This window comes from Cottoperca gobio, chromosome 17 (assembly GCF_900634415.1).
Source record: "Cottoperca gobio chromosome 17, fCotGob3.1, whole genome shotgun sequence".
Classification (NCBI taxonomy): Eukaryota; Metazoa; Chordata; class Actinopteri; order Perciformes; family Bovichtidae; genus Cottoperca; species Cottoperca gobio.
In genome coordinates, this window is record NC_041371.1 from 12,540,759 (window position 1) to 12,566,708 (window position 25,950).

The 25,950-nt window shown below is 41.4% G+C and overlaps 1 protein-coding gene across 2 annotated transcripts in view; it reads left to right on the top strand.

The window, feature by feature from the left end:
• Nucleotides 1-8,211: 8,211 nt before the first annotated feature.
• Nucleotides 8,212-25,950, top strand: part of gpc1b (glypican 1b) — a 63,492-nt gene continuing 45,753 nt past the window's right edge. Inside the window, exons 1-2 of one of the 2 annotated variants that reach the window (XM_029453233.1) lie at nt 8,212-8,335; nt 8,468-9,023. In XM_029453233.1, the coding sequence (XP_029309093.1) occupies nt 8,864-9,023 (160 nt within the window). In that variant the 5' untranslated portion in view covers nt 8,212-8,335; nt 8,468-8,863. Of the gene's footprint in view, nt 8,336-8,467; nt 9,024-25,950 lie in introns of those variants that run through there. The other variant, XM_029453232.1, reaches the window with a different exon arrangement.

The window sequence follows — 25,950 nt, forward strand, 5'->3', positions numbered from 1 at the left end:
AAATCTAGCAGCAACAGATCCAATACTGTGCTTTGTTGATAAGTATTGAAGATGTTTAGTGAAAATTAATGTCCTATTCTATTTTATACATGCTTTGTTACTTTCAAGTTACTTGACTAACTAGAATACTCATTGAACAAAGTAGCCTAATTAATTACATCATTTGTTGTTCATGTTACACAGCACAGCTCCACATCCGCACATCACATATTATTTGCATGTTGAAATAAAAAACCAAAGCAGCCTCCAGGTTTTATTCAGGTATTATTTAACGTTAGTTCCCGTGTCTGCACGCAGTTTCCCCAGATGACTTCTCCTCACAGGTGCCGGCTGGGGTCCACACACCCTCCAACTCTGACCAAAATGAGCAGTTTCCTAAATGCCTGCTACTGGTAAGACAGCGGACATAGCGACCCCTAAATTGTGAAAGTAACTGAGTGTTAAGTGACAGGAATTAATAACTGTAATTACTGCATTTTAAATTGTAATTCCATTACAGTAGTAATGTGTTACACAATAATGCTAATGGTAACAGTGACATGGTTTCACTTCATTTTAAATTTCATAATCCTGTTTTCCAAATGTTTATCAATGAATGAGTTATTTGCCAGCCTTGCTATTCAAAGCTTTCTTTACAGCAAGCCATTTGAAAGCACAGGTGTAATTAATAACATTAATTACTGTATGGCTGCATTCTGATTGGATGTGCTGTTCCAGGGCACCTAATATTGTGACTCGGATACTTCAGTGCAATGGATCCATCGCTAACAACATTAATTACATCTCTGCTTGCCTTCTGTTACAAGTCAAAATGTTTATTTTTTTCAAACGTGCTCAATGAGCAGGATCTGAATGGTGTATATTTTCATAAAACAGCAATAGTACGAACGCTGTGCTGATATCATGAGCAAGTCAATTTTGAATACAATTGATTTATGCTGATTTTTATTGTCTTGTATAGGGGGAAAAGTCACTAAAGACTCCAATCTATAAATGTATTCAAAAACGTTCGACCTGAAAAGGATCTATCAAAATGTTATTTGAATAAATGTGTGTGTTGTGAAGGGCTTTGTCCAGGTGTTAGGGTTAGGGTTAGGGTAGGTTAGGGTCATCAAATGCTACTTGCAAATAATCTTGAAAATACAAATGATTTGCATATACTGATTAGAGTCCTTCACTTTCTTAGGCCCCTAGAAAAAAGCCTCTTACTTATTCTTACGCACATTTGTAAAACATGCATCACTGATCGGGACAACGTTACATGCTAAGCACACCCTTGCTACATTTGTTGCTAATAAATGATGCACCAGCCAAGAGTTGTTGTTTTTTACATCAATGAGCACACAGCTGTCTTCCACTTCGGGTTGCAAGACAAGTACACACAGCATTGCAGCTTCATTTGAAATCCAACCAAAGACAGACTGTTTCTTAGCCGACAGATTTACAAACTAGATTTGTTTTACAATCCAGTTTACAATGCCATATGAAGGGAATGCTGAGAGAACCATCTGTCTAAATGGCAATTTCCCATAAGCAGCTTCACTCTGATCAGAGAGGGGTGATGGAGAAGGCTTCAGACAAAACCAGCTTTCAAAAGTGGCTTGTTTAAAATAGAAAAATAACTGCTAATGAAAGGTGGCAGTTTATATCAGTGGTAAGCATTAGTACTCACACATTGCTCATTACTGTATTTGTGTGTGGTTATCTGGAGTCAGCACTGATGCATTACACTTTTTATGCAGTCTCTCTCATTAAAAACAAATTGTAGAAGTGTGAGGAGGAGTAATGTGGTAAAGTGCTTCTGTACAGGGGACGGCTGAGGAATGTTGAAGGAATGTGTGGATATTCTAAAGTGGCAGTGGGAAAATAATAAAGGACTCCCCATAGGGGGCTGAGAACCACACAGAGACGTGGCCTCCCACTGTTTCCAAGGGCCACGTGGAGAGAGACGCTGCCAATCTGGATGAACACTTGCCATAGAAGCACATGAAAACCTGGAGAGAGTTGAGGTTGGATGAATAGTCTGGACCATTTGCATGCATCAAAATTCAGAGAAGACTTGCGGCCAATTTCAATGTTTTAACTTCTCTCATAACACCAAGGTCACTGTCAAGGTTGCTCTTAGGAAAACATTATCTACCAACCGTATTATTTTTTATAGAACAGGACATGAAACTTTCCACCCTGATTTCAAATGATTATGTGCATATATGCTTAGTTAAAACAATTACTGGCATGAAAGTTGGTCATAACAAGTCAGCCTTTCAGTTTTCCCCATGAGTTTGCGAGTTGTCACGGCAAGTGGCAGATTAGGAGAGTGGTTAATTTATCTTCTCTAAGACATATGAAAAATAGAGGAGGTGGAATATTTAAATAAGAACAGCATGCAGGCAAATGAACAGAGTAATTGGATGAAGTTGGTGCAGGAATCAGGAGACGCCACTGCTAGAAGGGTACGGTCTGCCATTGCATTGAGAGAAAGAGAGAGGGAAAAGGTCAGTGTTTGGTCCTCTTATTCTAAATCTACATAAATGAGATATCAGCGACTACATAAACTACTGTAAATGAATTAATATTAAAACACTGCATTCAGTGGCCATTATTCAGATTCAAGTGGAGTCTATTAGATTTCATGCACTCCACCCGGCTCAATTCCGTGGTAATTGGAAGGAATGTTTTTGTATTGGATTTCAATATACATTGTAAGATATACCTAAGATTTCTTCTCCTCCTGTGTGTCCATGCTTGGAGATGACTGGAATGTACACAGATTACGGCACAGAAAAAGTGCCAGGATGCCCAAAGTGACATACAAAAGCCCAACGCGACACACCACAGGGGGCTTTTTTCATCAACGACAGCGCCTGCTTGCAAGAACTCCAAGAATTCAGGCATCGTTTCCCACTTTGAATGTACAACCCCCTTCCTGCTACTTTTCTCCCCAACTCCTCTGTCATTCTCCTCATGCCATCCATCATCATATTCTATCCCTCCTTATCTTGCCTCATAAGGCTCACCGCCCCCTCCTACCAGTTTCCTTGGCTATTTCTCATTTTTCTCAACAATACTATCTGTCTATCCTTTCCACTTACCATCAACATTTCTCCTTTTTCTTTCATCAGTCTCTGGCAACTGGAGAGGGCTCCGTGTGTGGAGATATGCAGATCTACTGTTTGTGGAGGCTGTGTTTGCACAGACAGACACTAGGTAAATGTGATCAAGGGAAGATGTAGAATTGCAAAATGGCAAACAGGCAAGGACATGGAAGAAGAGAGGACGGGCGTTAAAACAACTCAAGTTTTATGCACGCTTGTGTTTTTTAACAGGCATTAATAAAGGCATGATTATATGTTCTCATGAAGCCAAGATAGGAAGAGGAAGAAACAAGACACAGACATGCCGAGTGAGTGTACAAGAGAGAAAATAGTAACGAGATGGACTGAAGAAAAGAGACGATAAAAGAGAAAGCGGAATGGGAAGAGAGTAATGTGTACACACTCGAGCACTCCGGTGAATGTGCTGAACTCATGGCTAATGGTTGACATAAAAACCCAGAAAAGAGGCAGAATCGATGTTATCTGTAAGAGCCTAGGATGATACTGGTTTGAGGCAGAGGACACAATGATCTCCCTCTAAAGGCTGATTACATCTGTTGAAACAGCACACTGATATTTACATAGCAACCCTGCTGAGGCCCGGCAGTGGGCCCTGTACACTGCTGCTCCCTCACTGCATCACTGTGTGTGTTTCTGTGTGTCTTTTATGAGATCTGACTGCACCGTTTTTGTGTCATTGACAGCTTTATAAAACTGTACTCGTGGGTGTGATGGGTGAGAGCACTCTGTACTTGTGCATTTCAATGCCACAGTATGACAATAAAATGAATTACAAAAAGCCTACTTTGCACCATTTTAATATGGTTAAATGAGCTTCAACAGAGGAATGGCATTACATGTCTCCATGTAGAACTGCAGAAATGACATGTTGTAAACATAGCTTAACACAGGCAGAATGTTTTCAGACATATGTTCATATAGGACAGGAATTACATCCTAAACGCTATCACCTCTGTGTTTTAGCATCTGCTTTTGCTATCCCTCCCATGCAAGATTTCAAACTTCTTTGGGAACAAAGGTGGACCTATTTTGTCCAAAACTAGACGTGGATGATTTTTTAACAACAAGATTCCAGACTTTTCTGTACCTGTACAGTAGCTGCTTCATAATAAAAGTGTTCCAGCCGCTTGGGGGAAATGTCCATTTGGCTTTAACAGAGTGTAAATACAGCAGCTGGTTTCAAAACTATTGTGATTGCACAGAAAAAGAGAAAAAGAGAGAAAACACTGAAGTCTCTAGTTATTTGCTGCAATCAGCAATTAATCACCCAGAGCTACATCTTCCTGTGGAAATTCTGCTGAGTTTGTGTTGTGAACATTTTCACCTGTACAGTATTTTAGACTACTAATGAGTACAATTACAGTTCATGTACATCTTCTGATGCCTTCAAAGCACAGAAACATAATAATCAATGTACGCACTTGTTCTTCGTATGTAGAAGTAAGTCAATTTGAAGGTGAAGGAGACATTGTCATGTCCCGGTCCTTTGTCTAAATTGTGTTCTCCTTGTTTTTCTGTCTTTAGTTGTCTTCCTGTTTGATTTTGGTAGAATCTCCCTCATCTCTCATTCCAGATACTTCACTTCCTGCCCTCGTGTGTTTCCCGCCTGTGTGATTACCTGCCCTGATCAGTTTCACCTGTTCCTAATCACCTTCCTCTACTTGTGTATTTAGTCTCTGCTTTCCCCTTTGTCAAGTTCGTTTTATCTGTTCTACAAAGTGTTCCAGTGGTAATTCAAGTGTTAAACTCTAGTTCTGTTACTTAAACCTTTTGTCTGTGGGTCGTGCTTTTGGGTCCAGTGTTTTTCCTTCCCTTCATTCTTGTAAGTCATCTGTAAAACGCAATGCAGAACCTAGAACCAAGATCTTATGGGTTCTTATAAATTCAGGTCATGAGAGCTGTAGGTTACAGGTCTTTAAATACTCGTAGTGGAAAACCACTAATAGAAGTTTGGCTCACAATAGTTAACCAACAGCAGAGGCTGTCATTGCTGTAGTCAGCACCAGAGAAACACAAGTCCCTGCATGTGAAGGTCCGCTGTAGTGAACAAGCCGCAGCAGGAAGAGCATTACGGAGGGCAGTGTTTTTGACAAAGCTATGCTTGGCTACATTAAAGACACTGTATATGTAGATGAAGAGAGTGGATTAGCTTCTGCCCTGTAGACTTGGGCAATAGTCGACTGAGCTCATCCTGTTTGGCTGAGTACATATTAAAAATACAGATTTTTAGTGTATGTTATATTAACATCATCTATAATTTAGAGCTACGTGTGAGTGTTTTTGCCTTAAAGGAGTTGTAAAACATCTGTAGTATTTCTGTATAGAAGCAATGCCATTTTCAATAGAAAACCTCATAACGCCCTGAAAATGCTCACCACATAATTACTGCATGTGTACACTAAACTGACGGTTGCTTAGTTGTACGGTCTCTCACCCCATAATCCCCTCTCTCTTTGCTACCATTCTGCCTCCCCTCTTTTTGCTCTCTCCGGTCTCCCCAACTTCCCCCAGCATCCTGCTCCTCATTAGAAAACCTTTCATGGTCAGAACCAATAAAACTTCAATGGGAGGCAGCCTGACGAAAACATGGCTGTTCTGTGGCTTTACTGAGCGTTAATTACATGATCTCCACACCAGACAGTGGAGGGCCAATCAGTTTCTCCAACAGCACTGCCGACCTATGGCCACATGTGGGACACAGTCAGACACATAAACTCACATTACACACACACACACACACACACACACACACACACACACACACACACACACACACACACACACACCAACTGCCTCTTGACACACAGAAGAAAAGTACACATAAAAGGTCATACATACACAAACCCATATATAATACCGACAGACATATCATTATACACACACACACACACACACACACACACACACACACACACACACACACACACACACACACACACACTTTGAGACCACTAGACTTATTAACCTCTGGCCACATGTGTCCAACTCTGCTGGTGTTCCCCCACAGCAACAAGAAAAGTGAAGCAACGGTATTATACATAATTAGAAAGTGGTTTCTGTCTGATGTGTGGCATAATTACACAATTTTCAACTTTAGCAGAGTAACTGCAAAGGCGTAGTGCCAGATTTACCCAATCACACATGAGCGGGATGCAAATGAGTGAGACACTTGACATTGCAGAACGAAGTTGCAATTCATGCCTACTCATTTCAGAGCTGTAATGATGGGAAGCAAGTGTAGCCATTTGTCAGTTAGGGAAATGTGAGATGCAGTCCTCTTTGTTTGGACTCATCATGTCATGAGCAACAGACTAATTATAGGGTAACATTTTCTAATGTATTCATAAACAATGTCTGCCTTCATAAAAAGAATGATTGGGAAGCAGGAAATGACTGTTCTTGCCATGTGGCTCACTCCTCCTCTCTCTCTATTCTCGTTTCTGTCTTAGCTTCTTACTTTTGTTTGTCTGTCTGTTGTGTGACGGCTTGGTTATTTCAGGCTGCACTGGAGTTGGAACACTGTCCGATTCAATTTCACACACTAAGATGACTAAAGAGAGTATTTTAAGTGAGAGAACTGGATGACTCTTTATTGCTATAACACAACTATCCAGGATATAAGATCTGCACAGTCTCTTGTGGGTTTATAATGTCACATGAAACATGAAACACGTGTTACCTGAACGTATGACTAGGCATGTTAATGTGCATGACTGTTAAAGGATGCATGAGCCTTGCACTCATGAAACCAGTACAATATCAACTCGCTCAATACAACATAGGACCTTTAAACTCAATTGTTTTCTCATAGGAAGAGGACCCAACCTGAACTTAGTGAACTTCTTCCTCTGACTGCAAATCTTTTTTTTAAAACTCATTAGTCATGGACATATTGCTGCCATTGGCCATAAGGCGCTGGCTTGCCGGATACGGAACAGGGAGTTGCTGATCCTATTAGAAGTAATGAATAAACTGAAAAATTCAAGTATAAATGTAGCCTGCTTTATAAACAAAGCATTTCCTTTAGAATAAATATAAAAACAAATTTGCCAAACAAAGCCACATGGAAAAACTACAGCAAGACAACATGCATGTGTAACCGATGTATAAATGATAATGTTTTATATTTCACAAACATCTAATTGTTCATATTTTGTATATTTATTTCGAGAAGTCTTATTTAGTTAAATATGCTTTTATGTTGATACTCCTGAAAGCGGCACTTTCTGGGGGTTCGCGCCACTTTTCGGGAGACGGTGAGAAGGATACGCTGAAGAGAGGGGTGCATGTCCAAAAACCCCGACTGTGGAGTTACCGTATGATGATGACTTTCATGTGTTTCTTCTGTTTCAACGGTAATTTATGGACAAATTAAGGAAAACACCAACGGCCAGAGACAATAAATGCTGATTGAACAGGCAGAAGTTCTCCATCGTTATTTCCTGGTTCTACACAACACAACGCATCGTGGTGTCAGCTACAGACCGGCTACACTTATTGCATACTGAAAGTGCGCATAGTTCACATACAGGAACAGTAGGTCAGATAATGAAAGCATTCAGCAGGTGTCAGGTAAACTGGAAACTGCACCGGGCAGGTACTGACTTGTCATCTAATTGCACCTTGAGGAGTGATGGCGCATGTGTGCAGCCACTGTCTGCGGAATGGAGGAGAGGTACTCAGCTTGTTGGCCTGTACTGGTGGGTGGGTGCCTGGGGTCGAGGGCACGCCCACAGTTCACCTGTGACACCTGGCTGGCGGAGATCACGTTGTCAGTACGCGTAGAGCACATTCTTCCACTGAGAAGCAGGCCACAGTATGATAAACAAACACCACATACAGTACACATTTAGACTGACACTAAGTGAAAATGACAGATGTTTTCCAAAACTTAACCCACGATTCAAACCTGTTAGTAATGTTATTCTGAAACATGTCTAATAATAATATTTAGATGAGACAGAATGACACGGAGGAGGAACGCGAAACCTCGTACACTCACTCTGTGTGCCTCTCTCTCTCTCTCTCTCTCTCTCTCTCTCTCTCTCTCTCTCTCTCTCTCTCTCTCTCTCTCTCTCTCTCTCTCTCCCGCCTCCTCCTCGTTCCACAGAGTGGCAGCGCTGGCATAGCATCGTTCAGAATATCCTGAGCCGGGAACGAGCTGCAGTAGCTGCCTGTGCGCACCTCCTTACTCAGATCCCTCCGGGCCGTCATAGCCGGTAGGCGTGCGGCGATAGAACCTGGCTGCACAGCGTCAGCGCAATACAGTGCTATTTTCTGACACGACCTAAATTATTTCAGTTTGTAAACGCGTAACCTAATTCTTTCATCTCTTGCTTCTCCCTCTATAGGTGAACCAACAAACCCACCAGTGGATATATGAGACAGGACATCTACACCGATACTGGGCACAGCAGGAGAAGATTCAGTTGTTTGGGTAAAATAATAAAGCTGCTGTCCTGTCCATATCGGCCCCCCAGGAGTGGGAAGAGACGGGACCTCTGCGCTGTGAAGAGTCGCTCCTGTGCCGTGCAGCAGTGCGCGGAGAGCAGCCACAGTCTCACCCGACGCACTAAAAAGGCAGGAGGGATATAGGAAGGTGGAGGATATTTTACGCACAGCGGCACTCAGTAGCCCTGTTTGACACGCGACTACTTACTGGGAGTCTCCTGCTCCGTGTAGGACTCAACATAGTCGCTTCGCCTCTTGGTCGGATTTGCACTTGACTTAGTCTACTGTCGGCTGGGATGGATTCCTTCATCATAGCGGCTCTGGCAGTGTGCTCTCTAACGGCACCAGCCTATGGGGACAAAGGAACCAGCAAAGCCCGGAGTTGTTCGGATATCAGGCAGTTTTATAGCGGGAAAGGATTCGCTCTGGATGGTGTCCCTCAGTCTGAAATATCAGGTAAGCTCTTCTAAAACACAGTCTAACCAAACCTTCATGCCGTCATGTTGTGCGCACTCTTTCTGTGGTCCAAATGTGATCTTTACCCATGAACTCAAACCCAATTTCAGAATCATCTACCTGTCCAAATACAACATTTTGTTTTAGCTTTTACATATTCATCACACTGTGAAGCCCCGTACAGTTCATATAAACTCATTGACACTGAGAACCATAATCCCTCTGCAAGTCCCCCAAGGAATGTTAGTCTATTCTGGGGCCAAAGTCGCACCTGCAGTAGCACCATTTATTATATGGTGTGGATCTGACCTATCCTGTACAAATGAATGATACTGAAAAGGAATGATTGTAGGTTTGTGTGCATTTAAAACTGCACACAATGCAAAAATGTAACTAACATATGTGTTGTGTTAACCACAAGTTTACAATGATGTATTTTGTTTTGAAGTGAGAGTGAACAAACCCAGTTTCTATCTCTTTACCTTTTAAACTCATTTCACGTCACATGGTAAAGCAGAGGAGCTTTAGCTCTCGGCTATTTCTCAAGATGAAACACTGCTTTGAAAAGATATTAAGGCAGTACAGACATGTCACAGACAATCTAGCTGTTTGATCCCTGATCAGAAGTATGAGAAAGTCCCTTCAAATTCTCTTACACTTGACATTTTCAGAAACACAGATGCAGGATCAGCAACTCTCTTTCTGTTCTCATTTCTCAGTTTCCCTATTACTCTAAAACCAAGGTGCTACTCCTGAAGACTTATTTCCTTATAAGACTTATAAGAGCTGTTCTGCTCTTTGTGCGTGGAATTCTGCCTTATAGATCGTCAGACAGTCACTTGACCATGTGCTGTAACCACGCAAATATGATGTTGCTCACTGTGTCATTCATGGTGTGATGTCAGACAGTCACAAGCCCCTCTGCAGTTCAGATGATTACATGTGTGCCTCCTCTGGAATTCAGTGCAACGCTTTTACACACATGAACACACACACACACACACACACACACACACACACACACACACACACACACACACACACACACACACACACACACACACACAGAGTTTACTGAAATTTCAGGTTCTACAGTTACAGTATCGTTATCGTACATGCATGGACAAGTTGGGACACTGACCGAGCGTGCTTACACAACCGCTTCTCTGTGCACACATTAAAAAAGGATAAACAGCTCTATTTTGAACTCACAGACCTTTTCATTTCATTGTCCTAAAACTGTCAAAACAGTACTATTTTCCAAAAGTGAAGAGCAGAAAGTACAACACTAATACTCAAAGTAATCTACGGCCTTGTACCAACAAGAAACTGAGCGTGGAAGTGTGCAAATATTCTTACTGTAACGTCCCTCCTAATCTGATAACACACTCTTTTCTCGAAAAGCCCCTTCAGATTCTGCGTCCGTCACCTTCTCTATTTTGTCCAATTCATTTTCCACAGAGCGCTACACTACTGTGACAGTAGATAAACTCTTCTCCCCTGTGAAGACAGAGATGTTTGTCCATTAGCACAGGCCGAATAGCACCGAGACATACAAGGGGGACTTTCTGCAGTAATCACCTAAAGGTCACACTCTCAGGATGATCCTAAAGTAGAAACTGCTCTATTTTCAGAAAGCATATGGGCTCTCACACAGCACAGCACGGTTGCAGAAGGAGCATTGTGTCGTGACAGAAATAGCATGTGTGTAACATGCTGTGGTTTTGCTTTTCACCCTACAGACTTGAGGTGTTTATCTGCCAGGTTTCTAACTATCGAGAGCTGTAACTAAGATGCGTAAATGGAGCATCAAGAGTGCCCTTATGAGAAACATGATATCTGATGCAAAGATATACAGTAGATCTTTCCTAGTGATTGAATAGGAGAGATTATAGGATTTGAGGGTGGGGCGGTAATGTGATGAAGCTGTTAGCACATGTCATCACGCCATACATCATAAGGTAGTGAGGGCCAAGTAGTAACTGGACACTTCTAATTTAATTGATTGACCATACTGAATAAATCATTTGGCAGAATTAACGCCAGCCCTGGCCCCTTAGAAATCCCCTTTTCTTCCAAATGTCTGTAATCCACAATGCTTTAAAGATAAAATCTGTCTTGTCATGACACCACCTATTCCTCTTGTTTCAATCAATGATGGGGAGCTTACTTAAGTCTGGGGTCATTGCATTCTCAGTAAGAGAGAAAATAAGGGAGTGAGACAGAGACTGAGTGCCAGGAAGAGACAGATAACTGAGAGAGAAAGAGAGAGAGATGCATAGGTGGATGGCTGTGAGACAAAAAGAGCTAGAGATAGAAGCAAGGGGAGATTTGGCTTTGACAATATTTCTCCCCGTGTCCCTGTCTCTTGGCTCTCAAGCATAAATAACCGCTCATCTGCTCTAGTCTGGCATATTAAACACCATAGTAAAATATGAATGCTATAATTTATGCCTCCAAATTATGAGTCACCTGAATGTTATGCATGATCCCTGACATTTGTAGAAGGATATTTCCTGCTGTGACACCAGGGCTTGATCAACGTAATGTATTAGCTGGGCCTGACTCAAGGTCACATGCTGAGAACATCACCCTGATTCAGTCTGGGAGGACAATGAGGGACGACTGCAGAGCATGATGTGCAGCACTTTCAAATGCTTTTCAATGCTGCTGCACAATTTAATAGGTAAAATTACCTGGCTGCCGAATATACTTCTGAACCTAATATACATTTTTAGATGAACAAAATATGTAAAATCAAACATGGAAACATATGCAAATAAGTCTCAACAAGTTCTGCTGGCAATATGACCTTTAAAAAGTTATTATTGCAAATGCTATTTCCTTTTTTTAATTAAACTCCAAGAATAATATACTAGTAATATTAGCTCTGTTCTTTACATAAGAATTATGTACTTTTATAAACATGTGAGGTAAAAATAGCCAAACAAAAAGCTCCCAACACTCCCCCCCCCCCCCCTCCCCTCCCGTTACATCTCACAGTCCCTGTTTGATTATGCTCAGTCAGCAGTGAAAGACAATTCCTAGATATTGTTTTCACACCGATGCGCCTCATATAACAACTTGGATAGTCCCCTGTTCTTAAGTAATTGCCCTAGAGAAAAATCCACGCGGAAGAAAGCTATTGAGTTAAGGGTGAGCTGTTTGTTATTGTGTTGAAGCGGTGTTTACTGGACCATGGGAACGGTGTCAGTTGAGCAGAAATAAAAAAAGTGAGGCTTCGCAAGTAATCAAAAGAAGTGTGATGATGCTACTTTAACTCCGTCCAATCTAATCAGTTTTGGAAACAGCTTTTTTTGTTGGTATCAACCAAAAATGGATGATTGGTTTTCATGAGGCTCATCTGTCTACTCCCTTCACTGCCCCCTCCCTGTCCCACCCCATCATTACATTCTTGATGACTTATCTTTTTGTCTTTCAGGGGATGACATTCTTCATCTCTCTGTTTCTCTCTCTCATCGGCTCTTAAAGAGAGAGGCGCCAGACGCTCTTTGAAAGCAGCTGGCAGCCAATGAGTGTTAGATGCCCAATGACATATAAGCTTATACAAAGAGACAAGCTGCATAAGACATCTGCAGGAAGACTGGTAATATTTTGTTATGGCATTGGCTTTTCCCATGCTCTAGTTGTGTTGTTGTTGATTGCTGGTTGCTACAGGCTGTGAGTCGCTCAGTGCTCTGAAGTGTCATCTTTAACCAGTGTTTGGCTAATGATACAGTGGGATTGCTGCTCACCAGGCTTGCTAGGAACTGTAAAGACTGGCTTGTGGCTGGAATATGGGCTGAGCAGTATGGAAGGCCACAGCGGTAAAGTATGGGAATGTTTTAAAGCAGCTTGACTGTGAATGTGAAATGTATAAGCTAAATAGCTAAAACAGAGAATGAGTTTTTACACACGGGACAGGAAATCTCCTGGGGGCCACTCTCTCACCTCTGTGACTGTGGATAATGATAAGATGATGGCTGCTATGTTGTGTTCGCTGCCCCCTACACCACTTTCCAGCCAGAGGTTAAATGGAAGAGTCCACTGCCAGAATAAAACATAGCTGGTCAGCAAGGGAGAGGCTGCAAAATCAACAACAGTACAGTAAATATATATCATATTAATTTGACCTTTTCTAGGGATGCATCGATCCGATACTGATATCCGGCTGATACTGACTCAAATAGCTGGACCAGGTATCTGTGACAATGGAGCCGATCTATTCAATTCAATTCTATCTTTATGTCTGATTTTCACATGCACTACTACAGTCACGCCGGTAAACCGCGTCGGGCTGGAAGTATTTCACAATGATATCGCATTGATACTCGGTCGATACTCAAAGCCCAGGCATCCGTATCGGGACTGAAATAGTCGGATCTGTGAATCCCTACTTTTTATTCCCCTCACCCCCCCCATTTTGACCACTACATGGTCTGCGATCCAATTGGCCCATCTACTCGAGTGTTTACGAGTACAATACAGACCATGTACATAGTTGTATGTATTTAATATCTTAATCTCTGAGGACACACTTATACAGTCTCTCTGTATTGCTGTTAGCTTAAGACTCTCCCTGTGAGGCTGCTTGACCTGCGGTGAATTCTTATCCCCTCAGCAAAATATGTTCAAAGTGTTTTCAATTATTTAGTAACCTTCTAGTACTAACATTGCACTGTTAACACTGTTCCTGAGCTAAAGTGTTAGTTTTGTGTCTGTGCAATCTCATAATGAACTCTATAGCAACAGGCATGGAGACTTAAGTCCCACTTCAGGAAGGCATGTGAAAAAGTGCCCAACTCTGACTTGAAACTGGGATTTTGCAATCACACACCGTCATTATCTTGGACCCCCCCTGCACAGATACTTTTTTTTATGTAAAAGGCAATTTCACCAGGTCAGACATCATAAAAAAAAATATATATAAGCATTTTTATATAAGCATCACATTCCCTGTAACATCCAACATCATAGCACTACTTTCGAGGGCACATACACTGACTGGTATATTCATCATCTTTGCATGTAAACTATTAAATAAAAATTGAGAATCCGTATCACAAAACATAACATTGCGATATGATACTGTATTGATATTTTCTTACACCCCTATTAAATAGGAGCAAAAAGTAAAGCACTGTAATTCATGAGTCAGTTAACTGTCATCTTGTGTGCACAAAGAAAATTCAAATTCCAAAGTTATTAAAACATTTTCATTCTGCATGGAGGATTGAATGGGTATTCAGCAAAACTCTAAAGCCATAACAACAGTTCCTAATTGCACACCTACTGTACGTCTACTGACAAAAACAAATGACTGAAACACATAAAGCCAGCTGTTATGCATTCCATTTTTGAAAAGGGCTCTAGACAGATAAAGGGACAAACCAAAGTTAGTAGTAAATAGTAAACACCATGTGTGTGCGTTGAGATAAGCTTGCAGTGTTGTCACTGTGGCTGTTCTAGATAGAACACGTTATCTCCATCCCATTAATATCCCTACTGATGTGGTGTTCTTATTCACCATATGGTGGATAACTAATTGTTCACGCTGAATTACATATTGCCGCCTTGTGAATGGAACTCATTAACCGACGTGGAGATAAGAGAGCCAAGGCTTATTTGAAGGTTAATGTCAGCATAAAGCCCCATGCATCTGTTGGTCTTCCTCTATAGACAGATTAAAGCAAACGCAACAGTTGTTTCTGTATCGCAGTGTGCAGACTCATAACTCTGCTGCAGTTTAAAGTGTGTGTGAATCCCTGCATCTGGGCTCCTTTCTGTGCCTGTTTATGCGTATCTGAGTGTGTTTGTTAGCGTGCATGTCTCTTTGTATACGTGTGTTTGCCTACCAACTGAATATGCTGGAGTTGTTAAAATGCTGAAGTCAGTGAGAAGCCTCTTGAAGCATTAAGCCATAATGGGCTGCAGGGAGCATGAAACAGACCACAGTGTGTTTGATGTTTACCAGAGAGAGAGAGAGACAGAGTGAGAGACAGAGTGGGAGGGGGGGGAGAGAGAGAGAGAGACAGAGTGAGAGGGGGGAGAGAGAGAGAGGGGGGGAGAGAGGGGAGAGGAGATAGAGAGAGAGAGAAGATGGGAGAGCTATATTTCCTCTATCTAAGCGTTAGATATATCTCAGAGAGAGATAGATAGTTATCGATAGCTCTTCTCTGATGCTCTATCTCTTTTTTCCATCTCTCGCTTTAGAGGCCCTCTCTCTCTTTCTATCTCTCCCTCTCTCTCTATCTCTCTCTTTCTCTCTCTTCTCTCTCTCTCTCTCTCTTTCTCTCTCTCTTTCGCTCTCTCTTTCTCCTCTCTCTTTCTCTCTCTCTCTCTCTTCTCTCTTTTTTCTCCCCTCTCTCTTTCTCTTCTCTCCTTCGCTCGCGTCTTTCTCTCGTTGTTCGCGCGTCTCGTCTCTCCGCTGTTCCTTTCTCCATCTCTCTTTTTCTCTATCCTCTCTCTGCTCTCGCTCTCTTTTTCTCTCCCTCCTTCGCTCTCTTTCTCTTCTCTCTCTCTCTCCTTTTTACCTTTCCCTCTCTCTCTCTCCTCTCTCTCTCTCCTCTCTCTTTCTCTCTCTCTTTCTCGTCTCTCTGTTTCCTATCTCTCCCTTTTTCTCTCTAATCTCTCTCTCTCTCTCCTTTTTCTCTCCCTCTCTCTCTCTCTCACTCTCTCTGCTCTTTTTTTTTTCTATCCCCTCTCTCTCTTCTCTCCCTCTCTTCTCTCTCTCGCGAGAGATGCCCTGGTCTGCTTGGTTTTGTTAGTCCCTGCTCCGCCCTATGTATGTATGAAAGAACAACACAAAGAAAAGAGAAGAAGAGAAAAGATGGAGTTAAAAATGGTTTAAAGCAAATAGCTCCTTTTATAAACGTGTCATCTGCTTATGTAATCGTTTTCATTCGTTAGAAACATGAAAATCTGGAGGACAGTCTGTCCAGACATGTTTAGCTGCGCTGATCTCTACAAAGTCTGTGAACAAGGACGGAAAAAAACGTTTTCACAGATTCCACACTTACCAGTCAAAGCACAGACCATTAAGTCGGCGTCTTAATCAGAATCATGTTTGGGCAGACGATTTATGTGCAGAATAGAATTTAACAATCCCATTTAATTTTTATAAGTCAAGAAAATAGTAGACTCATTTTTGTACAGAAAGACGCAAGAGGTGACAAACATCTTACTACTTTCCTATGACTTATAAAACAAACTACAGCAATTTACCTCGTGTGTAAGAGGTAGGAAATTGAGTTCTAAGAGAGATTGCTTTTTAAAATATAATGCACTACCTGACAAGTATCAGCTGCCTCTCTTCTCTGACCAGCATGCACTTCAGCTGCTGCCACATCTCTCTTTTCTCTGTTCTCGCACTCTTCGTGTCTTTTGTTCCCTGTCACTTGTCTAATGTGAGAGTAGGAGTTCACACGTACAGCTCTCCATTGGCACAGACACACACACACACACACACACACACACACACACACACACACACACACACACACACACACACACACACTCAGAGACACACAGATGATAGCATAGGCCAGTCTTTTTATGTCACCACAGGGGTTTGCAGTTTCATTGCAACAGGCGTATGTGTGTGTGTGTGTGTGTGTGTGTGTGTGTGTGTGTGTGTGAGTGTCTGTGTGTGATGTGTGGGGGGGGGGGGCATGTGTGTTGTTCCTCTGAGGGCTGCAGTGTGTTAGTCTATGACTTCTCTTTTGTCTTCAGAGGAATTGGTTGTGTCAAAAGGAGAATTATTCCTTCGTCACAGCAAGCGCCTTCACTGTGTCTCGTTGTGTGTGTGTGTGTGTGTGTGTGTGTGTGTGTGTGTGTGTGTGTGTGGTTGGGCTCAGATGTGTGTGCATGTGCCCGATGTGTCCATAAGCAAATGAGAGAGTGTTAATTTGTGTGTGTGCCACAGATGTGCATGACTTCTAAAGCCAGAGTGAGAATGTTATTGAACCGCTTCCTTTCCATTTGCTGTCATTGTATGTGAAGTGTGTGTGCGCTTATTTGCTGGCGTTTTTTTTTTGCCCTTTCGTCAGTTATGTAAATGCACATGTGTGCCATGGCAAGATGTTGTGGCTCATGTCCCCTCCAGAAGTGCTTTCTGTAGACTAGGTGGGTATTTGAAGTGACAAGGAACTGGCTTTAGCTCTCAGCGTGACTTCGCTTCTGCTCCAGCTACCTCTCTTCTTACTCTCCTCCCGCTGCTTGACAGATGGTACAGACCCAAACCAGGGCCGGCACTACCATATTAAGTGAGGGATCGCAGTATGCATTTTACAGGGTGACACACCCTACGCCAACACACACACACATACGCACACACGTCTGCAGCTGTGGACCGGAGTATTTCTTGGGAAATCCTGTGGCTATGGCACTATGGCAACAATTCAGCAGGCCCAAAAGAGACAGACAAACATCCACATATGGGGTTTGATAGATTTGATTGATTCTGACATTTATAATTATAATAATAATAATAATAATAATAATAATAATAGGTGAATATGATTTTAAACCCTGTTTATTATGAATTGTTTAGGCTCTAGAATATTAAAAACTATTTCCCAGACCCCAAAGTGATACTTGTTTTGTCTGGCCAACTGCCCAAAACCCAAATATATTTGATTTACAATGATATAAATCAACAAATGTATACTCAAAAATACTCTTATTCAAGAGAATCAACAACTATTGGAGCATGTTTGCTTGACAAAAGATTTAGATGATTAGTTGAGATGTTGTGCTTTAATGTTCCATCAATCGTCCAATCAAATAATGGAAACACTTTGTCATGTCCTTGTTTGAACTGATCTGTGTACAGCGAATACATCTTGCTCACCACTTGTCTTTTATTAAGTCCAGCCACACTTTTGAGCGTTTCCCCCAGTTTTGCTCCAGTTCTTCATACGCACCCAATATAATTGCCAAAATAGTTGGATATTCTCTGATGGAGACAGCCCTCAGGCTCCTATCTCTCACATATAAAAAAAGAGGAAATAGGAATTGAATAGATGAGAGATTGGGCCTGTATATAAAAGGTGTCGAACTGTTCAATGCCTGAAATGTGTCCGGCAGCTTGCTGCTCAGATGCTTGGTACACACAATACAGATTTAATAAAGATAGGACACACAGGCGCAGTATTACACATATCCCTCAACTGCACACTTTCCTTTGATAAGCAATCATTTCTGTTCTGCTCTGTTCAACAGTGGCCCCTTTCTTCCACACATACGTTTTCTTTTAATTACAAACACTATAGCTGACATCTGCTGAATAAAAAGAGGGCTAGGAGTAGCCGCACAAAAAACTGGACTACAAGTTATCAAGTCTTCTGCTCAGCATTTGTGTTTCTTGATTTGGATGAGAGGCAGATATCCCAGGTGTTTCGAGACTTGTGAATATCTTCTTTGTATCCGGTTTCCCCTCCTCTACCCCGAGGTGTTGACATTATTCTGCGTAATCTCTTCCAAACTAGAAGCACGTTTCTATACTTGGGATGCAGAACAGTTCCCACTTTCTTCTCATCTCTATCAAATCTGCCACTCTCTGACTGTTCCCTCTTTGGCTTTTTAAATTGGTCATTTTGGAGGATTTTGTTTTTAGCAGCTCCAGGCATGTGGCTCCACACAATAGTTATTTTGCTTTATTGTTACTTGGCGTACATCATTTCCTGAAGGTTTTCTCTCATCGAGATAAACTGTTTCACAGTTCCATTATCGTAATTATTTTCTCCCCTCTTTCTCTCTCCCTAAGTTGTTTCTGCCTTTGAGGCATTCTTCCCCTATCTACTCCTGCAGAGGAAGTTGTGAATTCATTTATTTTTCATGTGAAATTTACTGCATGCCCACAGATACTCCCCCAAAAAACATTGCTCGTTTGTTTCTGGTACTTGTCTCTGATTTTTTTTAGAGCTTCATATTTTTTGTGATCTAATTTTAACACACATTTTATTGCCTGAACATTAAAACCATATGTTTGAAGAACACAAGTGTTTATGCAGCTACACATGATGGCCTCTGCCTTCTGGGCAAAGTCATGTGAGAATTAAACAAATCATTTCTTAAAATAAGCCGGTGATTTAAAGATTCTGTAAAAATCCTGTTAGTTTTCTTTTAAAATCCTCCTGTGGGAATCCATTCTCTCACACTCACTTCACCGCCCCCCAACTTCCTTTGCTCTGAGTTCAAATGTAATAACAGTGAAATCTGTATGTTGTTTTATTGGCTTCCTTGAAGCTTAGTAAGCGCAGTATTTCCAGGCTACAGTGCTCTGTGATCCTACTGCATCTCTCCCTCCATCCGGTACACTTTCGTCGATCTCCACTGTATAATTGACTTAAACTGCAGAGATCCTTCGTCCCCCATAGCATTAGTTATTTGAGCAACCAGAATACCCAAATGGGTTGATCTAGCTGTGCATCGCAGCCTCTTTATATCGCCCACTCCCAGTTTGTGGTGAAGTTGCTTTCTCTGGCTCTCTGAGTCCACTCCAACTCTCATCTCCCAGTCAGATTTTCTGCTCTTTAAGCACATTTTTCTGTAATTAGATAGTGAGATCTGGTTTTATGTGACATCATTTCTCAAATGTTATTTGTGGCTGAGGAAAGCCCCATGTACTTCATGGTGGTTTGCTTATTTGGCTTGACCAAGCGCTGCTATTTAGATCTGTAGAGTCACCGTCTGAAGATGGAGGAGCGGGAATGCCTTATGAGAAGAGGGGCGCATAAAAAAAGCTCATAACTACAGAGGGAAATATGTAATTACTCTCAATTGTCATCCTGTTTGATGTTACAATATTAGCTTTTTATTACCTAAATCTTAATTATTATTTTTTTCAATTTCCTTCCTCTCCTTTTAGCGTCCCCTTTCAATAATTCTTGTCTGTTAAAATTGTCTATAGATATCACCTCTTTATGTCCTATGACACCTGATATTTGAACAAATTATTAGCAAGATGCTGGTACTTATTCTGTATCAACCTGAAAAGATGGAAGAATAATGGAAAGAAAGAGTTGGATAGTAGGAAGGAAATGTTGTTTCAACATGTAAGGTTTGCCATAAAAAAAGTCTAATCGCTGAGTTTTCTTTTCTTAGATGAAGGAACAGGTTAAAAATCATAAAGCAACTCTCAATATGAGCTCAGGGGTTTTTGCTACTGTACAAATATACCTTTATACCCCCCTTCTCTCCTTCCTCCCAGGAGGGGATGGCACGCAGTGAGCTAATGAACTTGAAATGACAATGACTTATTTAGCTTGCATTTCTTGCGCTCAGCCGTAACACAGGGCATTTCAGTTGGACTGGCTCGTCATCGTTTCATTCGTCTTGTTATTTGTTATCCCGTTGCTCCCTCACTATTTTCATCTCTTCCTCCTCCCCTGCAGAGTCTTTTCTCATAAATATTTTACATCTTCCAAATGAACTCTGTCAACCCAAGCTTAGTGCATGGCTGGCTGCCTTGTGTGTTTCTAATGCGTATAATGTGTTTATGTACAGCGTGTGTGTTTGAGTGTGTGTACGTGTATTTAAATGTACAATGTTGTTCATCTGTGTGAGTGTCTCGCTGCATTGCTCTGATGCGCGACTCGATTTGTGCGTGCACATAAGACGTGCTTCAAACAATGTTTATCGTTTGTTTATTCAACTGTTATTGCACCAGACAAGGTGACTAAGAACATGTTATTTACAGCAATGACCTTCTGCTTCGTGCAGGATTACATGTGGTACATACGGTCCTGTACATACTGGATATATATATTGGGAGCGTGCTGAGCAGTATGACAATCAGTGAGTACATGTATAAGGGATTTCATTTAAATAGTTGGATTCTAAGTGTGTCATTCAAGGTCAGTTTGACAATAGGAAAGACAAAAGCTTTTATCGTGAACATTCTCCACCTCAACTATCTGAGACCAAATGTTGCGTGCAGAAACCCTCAGGTCACTGAACACAACACAGAGTGGAGATCTGCAGGATGGTCGTCCTATTGTTTTTAGGCAGTGTTTGTCTTTACCCCTTATACATTTTTAAATGTGCCTGAGCTGCACATACAGTGCTGCTAGATGTAAGTGCAGCATCTAGCAGCACTGCATGTGACCTGAAACAGAACGATTTCAGCGTGAGACATGCTAGGTGCTCGCAACTGTCTGTGGTCGGATGTTACTGTTTTTATCCAGTGACTTTTTTGATATTACACACAGTGATTGTATCAGTAAGCTTAGTCAGAGATAGTCCAGTATCACTCTTCTCTCTTTTGTGTCTGAGTGTGAGTCTCTGAGTCTGGCTCTGGTTTAAAACTAAAAGCCTTCTCTTTAAATCTTTCATGCTCTCGCTTCCTTTCCGGCCGAGATAAAATGAGAGACAGAGATGAGGCGTAAAGCTTATAAAGTAAAAGTAACTTTCACCCACTTTCTGTTTCATCCTGTCATTCTTTTACTTTCGCTTGTATTACTCCTCCCACCAAACAACACATTAGAGGGGACATCATGAAAAACTCAACTCGTGCACATACAGTATGTTTGGGTGTCAGGAGTGCCTGCCTAGATAAGAAAACATGCGATTCAACACACCATTCAGATGTGGCTCCCCGTATCACATGCAGGCTCATTAGAAATATACCGCCACCCATCTGAGTATCTCCACCAATGGCTTGAGAATGGCCTTTTACAACAAAGAGGGAATACAGGGACATACAAACGGACAGTGTGAGGGGGAGAACAGTGTTGTTTGAACATTAAAGCATGTAAACATATTCTAGTAGAAACCCAAGATACAACATGAGCATGATATGTCCCCTTTAAGAAGTCTAAGCTAGACTCAGTGCTCATATATCACACTTAGTGTTGCATTTTCTAAATCAATTTTCATCTCTCACATCAATTTATGTTTGTATGCCTGTGTTTATGTCTGCTAACATGCGTGTGTCCTCTGATAAACTGGCAGAGCACATATGTGACTAAATCTCTTCCTCGAGCTGTGAAGCAGTAGTGGGGCCTCTGTCAGACTATTTGTCTCCTGTGTGTCCTTGTTCCCTGCACCCTACTTTCCCAGCAAACCCCAGTAGACTCAGTTCCAGCCCTGGGGCCCAGGGCATCACTCAGTCAAATTGAATCACAAATCCTTTGGGCAGAGGAGACTGTGAGGCTCAGGATGAATGGCTCGCCTCTGTCATGTGATGTCTGCTGATGAATGGCCAGGGTCTGGAGGACAGAATGGACTGAACCAAAGGAAAGTGGGTCTGGTGTGGGTCTCTTCTCAGGAGGATTTGCAGTGTAGAATATTCTCCTACAACAGCAATGTGTTTATTACATTTTGAAACTTGATGTTAGTTCTCATCCTGCAGCATTTATACAATTGATGATTAAGAAATAGAGATGAGAGAAGTATACTTTGTTCTTCTCGTTAAAGGTTCAATATGTCCATGAAGGAGAACAACATTCAGAATCAAAAATCTTTTATTAGTTATAACAACCTACTTTACCGTAGTCTTGGTACTGGCACATTTACCCCTCCTTGCAATGTGGTGGTGATGCAAAAAGAGAAGCATCAAGGCTTTGATGTTTCATATTTTAGTGTTTTGTCAAGAGACTTTTTTACTCACTGGGATGAACTCTCAATGCAACAGCCCTCCTCTTCTTAAATCTTCCATCCCTTTCGCAGTCTCTCAGTGTTTGATATATGCATTTGAGAGTTGAGACTTTGTTCCCTTTCTCCAGACTTATATCCCATCTTCTTCTTTCCCCTCAAGCTCTCTCTTCCTCTCCCCAGCTTTCTTCCCCTTCTCTCAGGCCTTCTGTGTCCCTTCACTTCTCTCTTGGCTTAGTTCCCGTGATTAAGCACAGCTGTCGCGCTCATCGCAAAGCCCCTCTTTTTTCACATTGTTATATAAATTGGCTGGCTGTCTTTCTCAGGCCCAGGTCCTGTTGATTTTGTGTGACGTCAATAACCCATGTTATTGATGTTGTTTATGCCCTGGACACAGAGCCGATTCTGCTGTCTCCTCTGACTGCTTTGACTCAGGTCATTCCATAATACAGTGTGTGTGTGTGTGTGTGTGTGTGTGTGTGTGTGTGTGTGTGTGTGTGTGTGTGTGTGTGCATGTTTATTCGAGCACCGACGAGACGTAAATTTAAATCAATCACAAATTGCTTGTCCAAACATATCCCTCCCCTCAATTTCTTATTACTGACTTGATTATTGTCTTTTTATCATTGGCAGCCAAATAGGATCAAATTTGTATTAATGGTAGTGTCTCCTGGGTGGATGAGGAGGAGAGTAATACATGTGACTGGCACTGGAGAACTGCTTAGCTCCTGTGAATCACCCTGTGAGGCAGAGATGTGTGCCTACAGGGTGCCGAGGCAGTCGGGCCAGGGCAGACTGGGCTGTGACATTGAGGTGATGGGAACTTAAATCATTTGCCATTGTCTATCCGCTGCGAGTTTGGAAGCACTCCTGCCCAGCTGAAGGGTGACATGACCTCTGAAGTGGGACAGTATGCTGTGACACACACACACACACACACACACACACACACACACACACACACACACACACACACACACACACACACACACTTGTTGGCCCTTAGCTTTCCATTCCGTGTACTCACTGAGCAAACCATTAGCTTTAACCACTCCAGGCCTGATAACACTCATACAGTTTCTTTCCATACGATAAAGATGATTTATGGTTATTTGTATGTTTTTTGCTGAGACGGTTATGTGGTGACATCATGTAGTCAATATAGGTTGCATGAAATGTTTTTTTGTGGTGTGGTAAGCAGGATATGATGTATTTGTTTTTGTAAGGCCTAAAGTGAGTCAAATAATACATTTATCAATTATTTTTATTTTATTTTATTTTATTAATTTTTCTAATTGGTTAAAATCCTTCAGCAAGTAAAAATACCAAACCTTTGCATCACAAACTTGACGAGAGACATTTAAGTCCAATCTATATTTTTTTAGGGCTGCAACTAATTAATATTCAAGATTTTTTATTTTTTTTTGATTCATCAAATAATAATAATTTCCGCAAATTTGAGCAAACATTTGTCATTCTTGCTTAGCTAATTGTTAAGAGGATTACTTGACCTTTAAAGTGGTTGTAGAATACTTTTTGGACAATCAGCTCATCATGGTTGTTCCAGTCCTATACCTTTTGCATCCTATTGGCCGTTGTGTTATCTGCCATCTTGGCGACGGTCCATTTGAACTGTTCATGTGCAAACCAAAATGTACGAACACGGCGACTTTACACATGGACCGAAGGCTCTGATAAATATGTGTGAACACCGACACCGAAAGGAGTGGAAATAAAACTGCGTGCATTTTGGACTATATCTGGCAGTTATAACACTTTGATGACTGTTAAAGTCGTCACACTTTATATATTCAAGTATAACTTGAATGGTTGCTAAATATATTTCAGACAACCCTCCAAGGACATTGCTCCATTTTGAAATGAAAGCACTTCAGTCCTTCTGATGAGATGCTGAATTTTCACTGTCAAGCTGAAATTCCCCCCCCCCCACCCCACACTTTCACCATGGTGTTACCTATTCTAAAAGCACTTTGCTCGCTTACTCTCTCACTTTGCTTCTCTCAAACAGAGACGGGAAGTTATTCTATGTGGCGGCCTACCAGCTCTTCTGTAGCTCAATGAAATGCAGCAGTTGTGAGAAGAGGCTGCTTTAACTGTTCCCACCTCCCACATCACCCATTTTGCATATTGTAGCTAGGCCCCCTTCTCTCTTGGGAACACAGTGCCTAATGCACCATTACACGGCTATAAATAATCTTTTCCATATACCATGCGGACACTTCCATTGTTATGTGATTATTATTTCATTTCCACCTACTGTTATGGGTGTCATGAGAGTAAAAGTGGAGTCTTGTAGTTTCAAATGATTGTAGACAGGCAGTTATCATTTTGTCCCATGTGTCTGATTATTACCAAAGTGAAATACAAATGGATGATGTTGCCAGTGCCAGTTTACAGTTTGTTTAGTTTAAGATACGGCATCCCTAAGCAGTAAGTGTTTTTTGCTCAATTATTTTTCACTAATTGCCCCCACAGCAGAAGTTGTTTTTGATCAATGCTCTGCTGTGATGCCTGCACCGCTCTTCTTCTTGTGTATTTGTGTGGTTAGATTAATAGAGAAATCATTGTGTCATAAATGCAAACGAGGAGCCAACACTGGTGTGTCTGGTGATGGAGTATACTCAAATATCTCTTACACCGAATGACCTGAAGAGGTGAAGTGTTTGTCATGGCACAGAGAGAGATGCTCCATGTATTCCACACATACACATTTTGGACTTGGTAAAGCTTGTTGATCAAATTGAAATTATAATTGAAATACATAATTTCTTGCATTTAATAATGTTTAGCAATTTGCTATTATTTTTTAATGTGCCACTTTCATTCTGTTTCCTTTTGCTCTTGCTGTCAGGTTTTTTAAAAGCTTTTCATGCCGCTGAGATTAAATGAAAGGAATGATAAAACAAGGGAGCGTTTGCTTATACTTTCTCGTCCTAAAACATATCTGTTGTTCTTGCTTACTTTTGCTGCCTCACCATAATGTCCTTGTGATCATGAAATCAGCATTTTAAATAATTTTTTTTGTTGCAGCTTCAGTACAAGACACACTAATATTTACTCTCTCTCATTTCCGTATCAGTACACGGATTTGCACATTTAATTTGCAACATTACGCACCATCTATTGCAAACACAGCATGAGGTCAAAAGTTTGGGGATTTTGTTGAGTCTTGTCAGGAAGTAGAGTATCCTCTGGTAGCTGAGGTAGCAAATGACGGATAAACAAAATAAAAAGTTAAGGAAACTGCAGCTCAACTCAACCATTCACTGTTTACTCACAGATTAGATCCCTATCTCCTCTGATTGAGTTC